The 14,561-nt window shown below is 32.0% G+C and overlaps 2 protein-coding genes across 2 annotated transcripts; one reads left to right on the top strand and one right to left on the bottom strand.

The window, feature by feature from the left end:
- Nucleotides 1–586: 586 nt before the first annotated feature.
- On the top strand, nt 587–1,768 carry N7539_000053 (elongation of very long chain fatty acids protein; the record flags this gene model as incomplete). The annotated part of the gene is made up of 3 exons (XM_056929657.1): nt 587–994; nt 1,080–1,362; nt 1,425–1,768. The coding sequence occupies 3 exons, from the start codon at nt 587–589 to the stop codon at nt 1,766–1,768; spliced, it is 1,035 nt and encodes a 344-aa protein (XP_056793950.1).
- Nucleotides 1,769–2,568: 800 nt separating this feature from the next.
- Nucleotides 2,569–2,873, bottom strand: N7539_000052 (uncharacterized protein; the record flags this gene model as incomplete). Its single annotated transcript, XM_056929656.1, has 2 exons — nt 2,569–2,611; nt 2,668–2,873. The coding sequence occupies 2 exons, from the start codon at nt 2,871–2,873 to the stop codon at nt 2,569–2,571; spliced, it is 249 nt and encodes an 82-aa protein (XP_056793949.1).
- Nucleotides 2,874–14,561: the final 11,688 nt, after the last annotated feature.

Raw genomic sequence — 14,561 nt, 5'->3', positions numbered from 1 at the left:
AACAAGCCGGATTATCGCTGCTGTGTGCAGCACGAGTTACGCTGAACTCCGGCTTTCTGCTTATGATCTGCATGTGAAAGTCTTGCCTGTATTTGCAGGCCCCTTATCCAATACATACTTACCACAACCATCAATCGAGTCCGCTCCAGACGCAGAGACACTATCTATGATGGGAGTATACTAATACGAGCATATTGATCGCTAGTAAATGGTTCCTCATTAGAAACACAAGCTGGATGACCTGCGAACAAGATTATTGTCCTGCATCGAGCAGCCGACAATCCATTACCGGAGTCCTCGGATGGTGGATATTCCCCCTTTTCACGGCGCGCGCTAGTCCACATTAGGTGTTCGACGGACGCGGACGCAAAAAGTGATGTTGTCTTTCCCTCCCTTTTCTCTCCTTCTCTAACATCGGTCCTTTCCATTCCTCCACCCGACTTTTTTCGTGGCTTTGGCGCCTTTCGATCAGATTATTGTCTGATCTCCATATCCTCTTTGGGTGCTTTTCGCAACACAGCTCCTGCATCTTGCCTGCTTCCCTACGAATACTGCGCTTGTTGTCGACGAATCCCAAAACAACACAATGGCCGACCTCCTTCAGAAAGTGCCAATGCCGACCCTGGACCGGCCTTTTGGCGTCCACCTCTGGCCTATCTTCGACAAGGCGTACGAGCAGGTCATGGGATACCCTGCCAGCCATTTCCAGTTCATTGAGGGTGTGACTCCCATGTCCACCTTCAAGGAGACCGCGACCATGCTGGTTGTGTACTACATTGTCATCTTTGGTGGTCGCGAGGTCATGAAGAACTTCTCGGCTCTGAAGCTCAACACCCTGTTCATGATCCACAACTTCTTGCTCACTGCTATCAGTGCAATTCTCCTCGCGCTGTTTGTGGAGCAGCTTCTGCCCACACTCGTTCGCAACGGTGTCTTCTACACTATCTGCGACCACCGTGGTGGATGGACCCAGCCTCTGATCATTCTTTACTACGTAAGTACTCTGATCGTACCTAGAACTATCCAAAGATGGGTGATTCAAACTTTGGACCTTGACTGACCAGCAATTTCCCCGACAGCTGAACTACATCAACAAATACGTGGAGCTTCTGGACACTGTCTTCCTTGTCCTCAAGAAGAAGCCTCTCACTTTCCTCCACACCTACCACCATGGCGCTACTGCTCTGCTCTGCTACACTCAGCTGATTGGTCTCACTGCCGTTCAATGGGTGCCTATTACCATCAACTTGCTGGTTCACGTGGTCATGTACTGGTATTACTTCCAGAGCGCCCGTGGTATTCGCATTTGGTGGAAGAAGTACATTACCATGCTGCAAATTGTTCAATTCGTCATTGATCTTGGTAAGTCGTCAAATCGCAGCCACCGTCGCGGGGCCAAGCTCTAACATGGTCGAACTTTCTAGGCTTCATCTACTTCGCCTCCTACACCTACTTTGCCTCGACTTACTTCCCCTGGGCTCCCAATATGGGTCAGTGCGCCGGCGAGGAGTTCGCTGCCTTCGCTGGTATTGGTATCATTACTTCCTACCTGCTGCTCTTCATCTCCTTCTACATCGCAACCTACAACAAGGCTGCCAAGGTTGGTCGTCCTCGCAGCAACACTGGCAAGAAGTCTCTGATCGACATGAGAAACTTCGAGATCCCTTCGCCTGCTGGTACCCCTTCTGCCACTGCCAAGGACTCCAATGGCTCCGCCACCTCGACTGGTCGCTCCAACGGCCCCGTCACCCGTTCGCGCAAGGCTTAAGTGCGCCTTTGAGCTTGCGTGATTGTGTCCGGGATATCATGCTGATTCGATTCAGAGAGAGCATTCTCTGAACCCATTCGTCGACACGCGCATGCACTTCTCAAGCAATTGAGTGATTTGGCTCAAACCCCCTTCCCTTCCCTTGGGGACCAATTTTGCCCCCCCCCCCCCTACAAAAACTACCTTCCTCGAACATATTTTCGCAAACTTGATGAGGGCACGTCGCAAACACAGACAGGGTGCGAGTGTGTTGGTGAAACACCCGCCGTGGATGCTCTTTTTACTCGTTTTAATGAATGACCTTTTCACGAAGGCCAGACCTATTGGTTTTAAAAAATGGTCTGATGAATGATGCGGCAGCGGTATGGGCTGTGGAGGCCAATTGGAGTTTCAACTCAGCATAATAATGGTCCCAACTTGCAGTTTAGCTCAGGGTGTTTCTCTTTCCGTGCATGGACTATGTTTGAATCTTCTTTTCATTTCACCTGGCAAAAGAGACTGACCTGGGGAGAGTCTCTGGTCGCTCCTGGTTGTATTTTATAATCTTTTTGCTTCTACCACCCTTTTTGTATTTCCTTCGCATGTCTATGTTTTGTCATTACCACCCGTGAGTCTTCTGCAGCAGGTCAATTCTTCCCTTTTTCCTTGGTTCCTCGACTTTGTAAAACGACGTTTCTTAGAGTATCACCGGGCAATCAAAGATTACTGGATCAGCCTTTGCCGTCCTTTCTATTTTGCTGTACAGTTCCACAGGGAAAGAATCGGACCCTACTTGATATTCTGCCGGTCTTCAAAGTTGACTAGGCAACCAAAAATATAATATGATTAGCGCTGATTTCTACACTGTATGTAAGTTAGTAGCTTGTATACTAGCCTTCCGCCTCAATTACAGCCTGTACCCGTTGACACATGAATCACCATAATCACTAATTTCTTCAAGGAAAATCTGCATCCAACCCTCTTGAGCCCACTCAATAAGCCAAGCGCGCGTTTTGGCATTGCCAGCAAGATCGTGTAGCTCAGGACGCTGCTCAGAAAGCATACGCTTTCTACCCCATAGATTTTCTATAGGATTCAAGGTAAATCGAGCGAATGTGGTGGCCATTCCATCACATTATGTTGTCTCTCTTTAGGAAGTCGCGACCCTTGTGGAATGTGGGCTGTATGGACGGGTGTGTTGTCTTGCATAAAGATCGTGTCAGGTCGGAATGATAGAATAGCCGGTACATGAATAGATTAACACTAAAGACTGAAATCGGGTTAGCTGTCGGCGAAAATCGATGACTGTGGCTGGAATGATCATCTTCAAAAAGTCCCCAACTTCGATGCCTCTTTTTGGCCCACTCAGAGATGCGAGAGGCGCTTCAATTGCAGATTCCGATCGGACTGGCTTCGTTGGCTGACATCAATTTTATGCGACCTGTATGTGGCTCTAGGCCTGTTCATGGACTCCCCCCTTAGATGATGGAACGTCCTAGCGAGATATTCATGGATGTGCTGCGGCGGCACTGCATACTCGCAGCTCTAGCGAATCCGGACGTGATGGGTTATGCTCAAAACCAAAAGGCGCGTCCTAACGCGTCGTCAGGACGCTAAACGCAGGTCGAGTAATATCAGGTTCTCTTAATGGCCTCCTTTACAGGTCATTCATTAAGTGAGGTACCTCTCCAGCGGGCCACCGCTAGCCCAAACATCGAGTCTCAGTAGAGGTAGAATAGCCCCGAAATTGAGCAATTCTAAGTGTTGAGATAGCTTGGTGGTTTAGCGCGTCTTACCAGCGTGGTGCGCGCCCACACACCACCTTCGTAGCTTAGATAGGCACCTCTCACCAGATACAATCTCACCATTCCTTTCTCCCCTCTTTTAGGTCTGCTACGTTCTCCCAGTAGCCTCTAATAGGTTATGAGCCCTACTTAGCGCACAAAAAGTAAGGTTATTCACATTTCCTTACTACCTAGGTATAACTTACATAATAACCTCTTTTTCCATCGTTTTTCGGCGCGTTTTGCGCCTTCTACAGAGTGCAGACTTCGTACCTCTTTACGACTTAACGATCCCTACGCATCAAATACGGCTACCGAAGCTATCGTATCGAATCGTCGCTAAAGTCCCTCCTTCGGCTTTAACGCTATTTAAAAATATATAAAATCCTTCCGGCTTCTACGCTATTTTCAGAGCTCTTACGCTCTTTATCTACGTAGCGGCATATCGCTATAGTAGATACGCCTACGTAGCGGTACTTCGCTATAGTAGGATTACTATATAATATATCTTTATTATTATAGACCTTATACCTTCCGGCTCTTACGCTCCTTACCTATATAATAGTATATCGTCGTAGTAGGATTAATATATATAATAACTTTATATTATTTATATATATTTAATATAATTTCCGATCTCGAGGCTTATAAGGTAGCTAAAACCTTCGCCGAATCAGTCCCTATACTTAAGGGAAGAGCTAACTTCGAGAAATAGAAATAAGGGCTTTAATTTATTATAGATAGCCTAGACGAAGATCTATAGTTTATTATTATAGGTAAAATAATATACCCTATTTAAGAGCCTTATAATACTCCTATAGAGGAAGCTATCTAAAATATCCTTTTCGCTTAACTTAAATAAGAATCTACCGAAGAGGAATTTAATAAGTAGATTAATAAGAATATAACTTAACTAAATAACCGATTTTACTAGTTTCGCCGGAAATATATACTTACGAAATATCTTATCTATTATATACTTAGCGACTTAGCTCGTAGCTTTATATATAATTATAAAGATTCTTATAAAATCTTCCTTCGTATTAGTAATATATACGGTACTAGTAACTATACTACTTTAAGCTATAGACTATTATCTTTAATTAAGCTTATATATACTAGTAGTAATCCGTATAATTTCGTTACTAAATAGTAAGCTACTTTAGACCTTACGAATTTAGCTGTTCTAAATACCCTATTACTACCTAAATAGGCTCTAGCTTATTTTAAGCTTATAATTAACGGCTACTAAAGTATAAAAGGTTTCTTAAATATATATAAATCTCTAGCTAATCCGGATAGTATACTTAATTATATTTTCGGTAAATTTATTAAATATAAGTCGAATAAAAAGTCTATAAATATAGTAATTATAGCTATTTCTACCTTAAAAGATATAAAATCTACGTAAAATAACGATCGAGGTAGAGATAGAGGTAGAGGCCGAGGAGATAGAGGCCGTGGTAGAGGCTTAGGATAAGGTCGTAGCTAAAGTTAAAATAACTAGGATAATAATAATTAGCTATCGTATTATTATATCTACTATAAGTATTTAATAGCTTATACTAGTAAGTAGTACTTCTTTAATCCTAAATATAAGGGTACCTCTTAAGGCGGAGTTAATATAGCTATAGCTAGTACTTCTGATTTAAAAAAGGACTTAAAGGAGAAATCCGAAAATAAGATTTTAATAAGCTTCGCTAAAATAAGCTTATTAGCTATTAATATTATAGCTATATTAATAGATCACGATAAATAGTATACTTAGATAGTAGATTCTAGTATATTAGTATATATAATATCTTATTATATAAATTTTATTAATTTTACGCTACTTATTACCGATATAAAGCTTCCTAACGGTTATTAAGTATAGACTAAAGGATATAGTAATATTATCCTAAACTTTTTAAATAGAAATAATATTTCTAAGCTTAAGCTACTTAGAGTCTAGTATATTCCTTCTTTTAATATAAACCTTATTTCCTTATAGTAACTTACGAAGGATTCTAGTATTAAGACTCGATTTAATAAGATATATAGCTCCCTATATAGGGGGGAAGAGCTTATTATTATAGTAAAGCAGGAGAACGGTTAATATTAGGTTCGTACCTATAATAGTAATAGCCTTATTAATATACTTAGAGCTCTATCTATTTAACTATCCTATATATTTAGTAATAGCTATATACCCGCCGTAGATTTAGCTATAGCTTCTTAAATCGGTAAGATTTAACCTATTTTAATAGACCTAGCTTATCGTAGAGCCTATTATATAGACGAGTAGAAGGTAAAGTATATACCTAAATATACCGAAGGAATTAATATTAAAAAGGGATCTAGTATTAAGTATCCTTATCCTCCTTATATTCTTAGTAAAGGCTATATCTTATCTTTTAGACGAAGTAAGCGTATTAAGACTATACTAGTATAGAAGCTTTATATTAATATTTAGGGTCCTATCTCTATTATAGATATTAGAGGTAATTATTATTTTATAATAGTTACCGATAATACTACTTACTTCTATTAGGTCTTCCTATTAAAGGCGAAGAGCGAAATTACTAATAAAATTCATATATTAGTAATCTATTTTTTAACGTAATTTAACTATAAAGTTAAGGTAATTTTAGGCGATAATATATAAGAATATATTAAAATCGCTACTTTTTACGAAGAAAACGGTATTATTTAGGACCCTATTCTCCCCTATATATCTTAGCTTAATAGTATTACAGAGATTAGAAATTATTAGCTTATTAAGTCGCTAATCGCTATATTAGCTAAAAATTAGCTTCCTAAATATCTATAGGGTAAGCTACTTTTAGGTATTAATTATATAATAAACCGTCTCTAGTAGTCTACTATTAATATAACTCTATATAAAGCTTTCTATAGTAAAAAGCTAGATATTTTAATTCTATATATACTTAGCTACTAAGCTTAGTATCTAATTCTAAAGGAACGTAAGGTAGATAAGCTTTCTCTATATATAGCCGAAGTAAGGCTAGTAGGCTATAGTACTAATAGATATCGACTCTATAATATTTATTCAAAAAAGATCGTAGTCTCTTATAATATAGTCTTTAATAAGAATATAACAAAGGATCTATCTAAGTCTACGTATAATCTCGATATAGAGCTAAAGTTAATTCCTATATAATCTACGGCTAATTAACGCTACTATATACTATCAGATTTCCTACCGGCTAATAGCGATTAACTAATTTAGCTAGATTTAGCTAATAGCCCTAATAAGCTAGTATAGCTAGTAACTCTATCTCCTTATATTCTAATAGGAGACCTACTATTATCTAAGCGGTCTAATATACTACTTTCTTTATTTAAACGCGAAGCCTAACTTAAAAAGCTTTGTAAATAGATTAAGCAGAGATTTACCTATAAATAGAGTAAATATATCGACGATAGCCCTTAAACTATAGAGGATAGTTCCGAAACTATCGAGGGTAGTTCTAAAACTATCGAGGCTAATCCTAAAACTATCGAAAGTAGTTCTTAAACTATACCTAAGATAGGTCTTCGGTATTTCTTATAAGTCTATAAGAAGACTTAAGTAGCTATAGAGTTAGAGGAATATTTATATTTTCTTAAGTATTTAAATATAGCTCTAGCTAATTATATTAAATTCGCTACTTTTTTAATCCGTAGTATAACTATAGACTTATAACTACTTCCGAAGCTTCTATATTAAGCTTTAGCTTAGTTAACGCTATATAAACTAGATAGCTAATAGGATATAATATAAAATTATAGTAAGGATAAATAGACTAAATAGATTAAAGCTATAGATAAGGAAATATAGAAGTAGCTAATAAATAGTACCTAGCGCGTATATAATCTTCCTACTAAGAGTACTAAAAAGACGCTTCTTCCGCTTCGATAGATCTTTCGTATTAAGGATAATAGGACCTATAAAGTATATCTTATTATAAAAGGGTTTAAGTAACACGAAGGAATCGATTATCTTAATATTTATATAAGTATAGCTAAAGCTTTAAGCTTTAAAATATTCTACGTAATCGCTATATATTTCGGCTAGTATATATATTATATTAACTTCGTTACGGCGTTTCTTAACGTAGAGCTTCTTAAAGAAATCTATATTTAACTTCCTAATAGTTTTAAAGAGCCTAGAAAATACGACCTTCTTTTAAAGACTTTATACGGTCTAAAACAGAGTCCTCGCGAATAGTATAATACTATCTATAGGACTCTAATAGTAATTAGATTTATTCGCTTATAAGCGGACTATTCGGTATTCGTATATATTAAATATAGGCTCTATCTTCTTATATACGTTAATAATATACTAATTATCACGCCTTTAGATATATCTCTTATATAGCTTAAGGACTATATTCGAAAATCCTTCGATATTACTAATAATAGTACTACTACATAATTCCTTACGATTAATATTATTTATATAGATAGTAAGATAAAGCTCTCTTAGCTTATCTATATTCGAAAGGTTCTTAAGAGACCTAGAAAGTCTATAGGTATAGGAAGTAGCACGAGATCTAAATAGGTTAGGGAGAGGAAGAAGGGAAAACCTATCTACGTAGGGGAAAACCTCTAAACCTCTTAATACTAGGCGATAGCTAGTCCTAATTATATACTACTTAGTACCGAGGGAGGAAACTCTATTATACCCCCCCTAGGACTAGCTATATAACTAACTAATTTTTAATATATATCTTTATACGTAGTATAAATAAGAACGCCTAAGTATAATATCTAAGTTATTTTGGTAGATATATTCTAAGTAATCTTTTACGATCGGCTTAGAATACGCTATTCGGTTTAATTTTCGTGAAGATATTAGTAGCGTTATCTTTACTCGGAATATTTACTAATTAAATAAGGTTCTTCTTTATAAGATCCTTAATTAAATAGTATCTTATAGAGATCTATATTAATTTCGGACTAATCTTAGGATAGTTTATATTCTTAATTATATTATCGGAATTATAAAATAACGTGATTAGTATATTATTTTCGAAGTCTCTTTCTTGATTTAAAGGTTCTATTAAGTATAATTTAGTAGTAATTTTAGCTAGGTATAAGCCTTCTTTCGTAGCGGTCGCTAATATATAATATTTAGTTATACTTAAGAATTATATAATAACTTCCTATCTTTTTAAGCTCTATAATATTAGACTTCTAGCGAAAAACTATATATATATCTCTATTAATTTACCCTTTTTAGTATTAGTAAAAGAGGAATTAATAAAATCTTTAAGGCCTTTATTTAGTTTATAAGTAAAGGGGATTCTAAAGTTAATTATTCCTACGAAATACCTTAGTAGCGTTTTATAGGCTATTATATCTATATATCTCGGAGAGTTATTTTATTATTATAATTTAGATATAGTAGCTACTATATTAGGTCTTATTTTAATCGATAACTAATCTACTCTCCCTATTATCTTTATATAAATCCCTTTATCGAATCCCTTATTATTTAGATTATTAGGATTATTATTACGTTAAGGGATTTTCTAAGATAGGGATATTAGAATTAGTAATAGATTATAATTTTCGAGATTCTTATTATAAAGTAATTTAGTTAAATAGGCCTATTAATTTATAAAAATTATATAAGGACCTTTTTCTTTAATAATATTATATCTAAGAAACTGTTTAAATAGAAGGATTTTTAACTTATATCTCTTAATTAATCCCGAACGAATTATTATAATATTTTTACTTAATCCCGTCGCTAGAATATTATCTATATAATTTATAATAAAGGCTATTATATTAGAATTTTAGAAAATATAAGGTTCTAAGATTAAGGGAGTTAAGCTAAGTTAAGCTAGATTATTTTTGAAAAGTTTATACTATAAATAACTAGCTTATTATAGACTATATAAGGCTTAGTTTAAAATATATAAGTATTCCTCGCTATTTAGACTATAACTTTTATACCCTATTAGTTATTTTATAAAAATAATCTAGTTATTAATTATAGCGTTAAGATATACGCCGATAATATCCTATTATTCTGTTTCCTATTTTCTAATAGTTACTAAGATTATAAATAATTTTATAGAAGTATCTTTCGTAATAGGAGTATATCTTTTATTAGGTTAGAAATCGATACTAGGAGTTTAGTAGTTCCTATAGATAACCTATCTCGCTCGAAATTCTAAGATAAAGCTATTAGAGTTATATTTAATATTATAGACCTATTTCCCTAGTAAGATTTTAGTATCTTTTAGTAGTTTATTAATTAGGATTAATATATTCGAGGCTTAAAACTTTTTTAACTAGATCTTCTTAGCTTTAAACTATTATATAGTAAATTCTATTTTTATAGCTTCCCTATAGATTAAGGATATTTTTACTATTATAGATCGAATATTCTTAGATATAGTATATAAAATACTAGGCCTAATAAAGTTATCTAGTATTAAGATAGTATAAAGAATATCTTCTCTAGTTTAAATTATAAGATATACTAAACCCTTATCCTTAGTCTCCTCGACTAGATATATTCTTCCTTTTTATATATAATAGACTATACCCTTATCTAGGATTCTTAGGATAGATTATCTTAAAGAACGATATATAGGTAAAGTAGATCTTCGAACTATTCTAACCTAGTCGGTATAAAAAGTTAGTTAATTTATTAATATATTAATTAGGTTAATCGAGGAATAATAGGAATTTTGTATATCTCGAATCCGATTTTTTGAGATTTATAGTAGTTCTATATCTTAATAAGCCGATTAAGATAGTATATTTTTATAGACCTTTTTTACTTTATTTATATTAACGGTCTTAGGGGTTAGTAGAAATATACTAGGAATTTTTTTAATATTTTAGATTAGAATATTATATTATAAATAACTAATTTCCGAAGTTTATAAAGTTATTTATTAAGGTCTTTCGATCGTATTAATTAATATTATTAAGTTAGTCGAACCCCTTTTATATAGAATTTTTAGTAATTTATAGTAGTTATTTTAAGTTAACTAAGAATAAAAGTTAATCTAAGAGATATTACTAAAATTATTAAACTATTAACTTATAATATTTTAGTTATCCTATTTTATAAAAGAATTTATTTCCTAGGTTATATTTATATTTTCTATATTTTAGGATTATTTATATTATAGAGTATCTTAGCCTCTTTTCCTTAGTTAGATTAGAATAATTTTATTACTTTAGCTTAGTAGTAAAATTAGTATATTTTATAAAATTTAGCGTTATATCGGTTAGACTTATAGAATTAGGAGATTTTAGACCTTTACGACCGAGGATATTTAGTATCTACGGGTAGACCGAGTAGTTTAGGTAGATTTATCCTAAAATATTTCTATATTATATAGTTATAAGCTTCGGTTAATAATTTATAAGTTATTAAGTTCTTTTTGTAAAATATTTAACCTAATATTCTAGTTAATATTAATATTTTATTTTAGAAAATAGTAATTTATCGATAGTTCTTCCTAAAATATAATATCTCGATAGGTAGAAACTTAGTATATTTTCGGGTTATAGATTCTAAATTAATAGCTATTCTCCCCTTTATAACTAATAAGAAAACTAATCTAGGCTCTCGGGACTATTTTCTGGCTTTAGGTCCTTTTTTCTTTTAGGATATAGATATAGGCTTTAGAGTACTAAACCCTAAGAAAGCCTAAGTTAATCGGTTTAATCTATCTTATTCTATTCTTTTTATACTAAAAGTTATTCTAAACCCTAAGAAAGCCTAAGTTAATCGGTTTAATCTATCTTATTCTATTCTTTTTATACTAAAAGTTATTCTATTTTTCTAAAGGTGATTTTGATTTATTTAGCCTTTTAATTCTATTTAAAATATAACTAGTTATAAGAACGGCTTCGGGTTATAAGAATACAGGAGTATTTAGTATTATAACTATTAGAGTTCTTATACCCTATATAATAATATAACTAGAGTTTTTAGAGATCCTATTTTATTTATATATATAAGATACGCTAACTAAAAATATTATTCCTTTCTATTTAGCCTAAGATTAAAATTTATAGAAGCTCCGGTTACTATTTATTCGAATTTCTATTAGCTAAATACTATATTTATTAAAAATAATTATATAGAATTTAATTAACTTATTAGATACTTATCCTTTTATTTTTAATAGTAAGCTCTATCTAAATCTAGTAGTATTATTAACTATAATTAAGATATTTATTAAGTTTCTAATACCTATAGGAGAGTAGGGCTAGATATCGATATATAAAAATTCCTAAGAGATTTCTAATTTAATCTAGGTTATATAGGATATAATTCTCTTAGATTTTACTAATCTATATAGTTTATAATCGAAGGTTTTATTACTATAGATATTATTACTAATACGAGTCTAGTTAATTTTCGTAGTTAGTTACCTAATATAACTAAGTCGGGAATAAGTAATTTAAGGTATAATAGTAGCTATCGTGTAGGCCTATTAAACTTAAGTTATTTTTAGGATCTAGTTAGTAGGTTAGAGTATTCTTACGTATAAGAATAGGATACCGCGTTTCTGATAGGTATAAGCTAAAGTAGTATTAGATTCTAGGTTAATAAATTTATTTTCCTAGTCTTTCTAATCTATTTTATATTCCTAGAATATTTAAGTTATTAATAATAGGTTATATACGCTATCTAGTATAAATTTATAGTTAATATCTAATAATTTTAAACTATTTAGGAAAAGTAATTTAATTCTTATAATTACTTTTCCTATAGACTTAACGGTTCGTCCTTCGGTAGTTTAGTATTAGTAAGATATACTATTATACTATTAAAATTTTATAATAGCGTTTATATTAATATAAATAGATCGAGAAGTACCGGAATCTATAATCTATTCGTTTTTTAGTAGATCTCCTATTACTAATACTAATTTCGGAAAGGTATCTTTACGAGGTTTATTATAGTATAATTTTAGGCGAGCTAAAAAATTATACTCTACGTTTTAAATAGAATAAATAGGGTTAATTTAGGTAGTATTAGCTAAGGCTAGGGTACTATAGTAATATTCTAAAGAGTTAACGAAATATTCGGAGGAGTTAATAGTAGTATTTATATTAATATTCTTTTTACTTTTATTTAAAAAGGTATTAGTCGAAAGCGTATTAGTCGTTACGTTTATTATTTTATTCGTTAATATAGTTTTAACTATAGTAATTCTATCTTTCCGAATTTTATTATTATAAATAGTCGATATATTCTCGGGTCTTAGAGTATCTAGATTATCTTTATTTTTCTAGGGATAATTAACCTAAATACCTTTAACTAGTTTCTAGGTTATAGGTCGTTCGGTAATAATAAGATATAGATATTTCTTTACCGGATAACTATAGATTCTATAAAATATATAATTTCTATTTAGTATTAGTTAAGTAGGACTATCTATCTACTCTTTTATCTAAATCTAAATTAGTTTTCTATATAGTAGCGCGTTTTTGAGAGATAGGTATTTACTTTTCTTATTATTCTTATTATTCTTTTTCGAAATAGCTAAATTAATAATATCTAATATAGGTAGATTTTTTAAATCGTTAATAATCTTATTAAAAATACTTAGTAGATTAGAGTTTATAACCTTACTCGGATTTAAGTACTTTTTAGCTAGTTTATTACTTTTATTAGTAGTAAGAATAGATATATTAGTTAATATATCTTTTAAAAAGATAGCTAAAATAACTCTAGGTTAGACTAGGTATTTTCGAGAGAGTTTAGTATAAGATCGTCGTAATTCTTTAGCGAATTCTAAGCTAGATAAGAACTAGGACTAGTCTATTTAAATAAGCTTAATAATTTTCTTATTATAAGTTATAAAATTAGCTATATATAGGATATCCTTTAAAGTACTAATAAATTTATCCGTAAATTCGTATAATTTTCTAGAAACTATAACTTAATCTTAAATATCCTTAGAAATAGTACTCTATAGCTATCCTTAGATTCTATAGGAGTAATCGAACTATTTCTTCGTATATAGGTCCTTAGTATCGGGTCTTAGGATATTTATATCTAGGAATCTATAAAGTTATATTTATCGTAAGGTAATAGTCGTAGTTAAAAGCTACTTATTAAATTATTTAGTATTTATTAAAACCTTTAAGTTATTTAGCGTAAACTCTTTCGGAGTATTAGTAACTTAGGTTATAATACTATTTTGCGGTATAGTAGCCGGGTTAATAAAGTTACTATAGTCTACTAAGTAAACTACTATTTTTACGATAAGGATTTAAGGATTCGATGATTTAAGAAAAGGAAGTTTTTGTTATAAAGGATTTAGTTATAAGTAAGACTTTAGTAGGTATTATTAAATTAAGTCCTTATTAATAAGGGTTCTTAAGTATAAAGGTAAATAATTTAGCTTATAATCCTATAATATAGTTTTTATAGGACTATATATAAATATAATAAGCGTAATCCTATAATATAGTTTTTATAGGACTATATAAATATAATTTACGTAACCCCTTAGCGTATCTATATAAATAAATTTCTAAATAATTCCGCCTAAACGTTCGAAGACGTTAAATCTTAAGCAGAACTAATATAATCAGAGCGTTATAAGCTATAATATTCCCGCTCGAAGGAATATAGGGTATTAAAATAAATTAAGAAAACGATCTTAAATACTAAGATAGTCGGGCTTATAACCTAAGAGACCTAGAAAGTCTATAGATATAGGAAGTAGCACGAGATCTAAACGGGTTAGGGAGAGGAAGAAGGGAAAACCTACCTACGTAGGAGAAAACCTCTAAACCTCTTAATACTAGGCGATAGCTAGTCCTAATTATATACTACTTAGTACCGAGAGAGGAAACTCTATTAGTTCTTATAAAATTCAACCTATAAGATATATATATAGTCCCTATACTATTTTATAATAAGAAGATCCTATAACTATATAAGGATACTACTACTTCGGCGGAAGTTAAAGCTTACTATAAGATAGTAGGCTTACTTATTTAGCTAATAGTTAATACACGACTAGATATTATATTTATAGTTATAA

This window comes from Penicillium diatomitis (assembly GCF_028827545.1).
Source record: "Penicillium diatomitis strain IBT 30728 chromosome Unknown utg000001l_segment0_segment0, whole genome shotgun sequence".
Taxonomy (NCBI): Eukaryota; Fungi; Ascomycota; class Eurotiomycetes; order Eurotiales; family Aspergillaceae; genus Penicillium; species Penicillium diatomitis.
The sequence above is the reverse complement of the archived record's forward strand: the minus strand, read 5'-3'. Positions and strand labels throughout refer to the sequence as shown.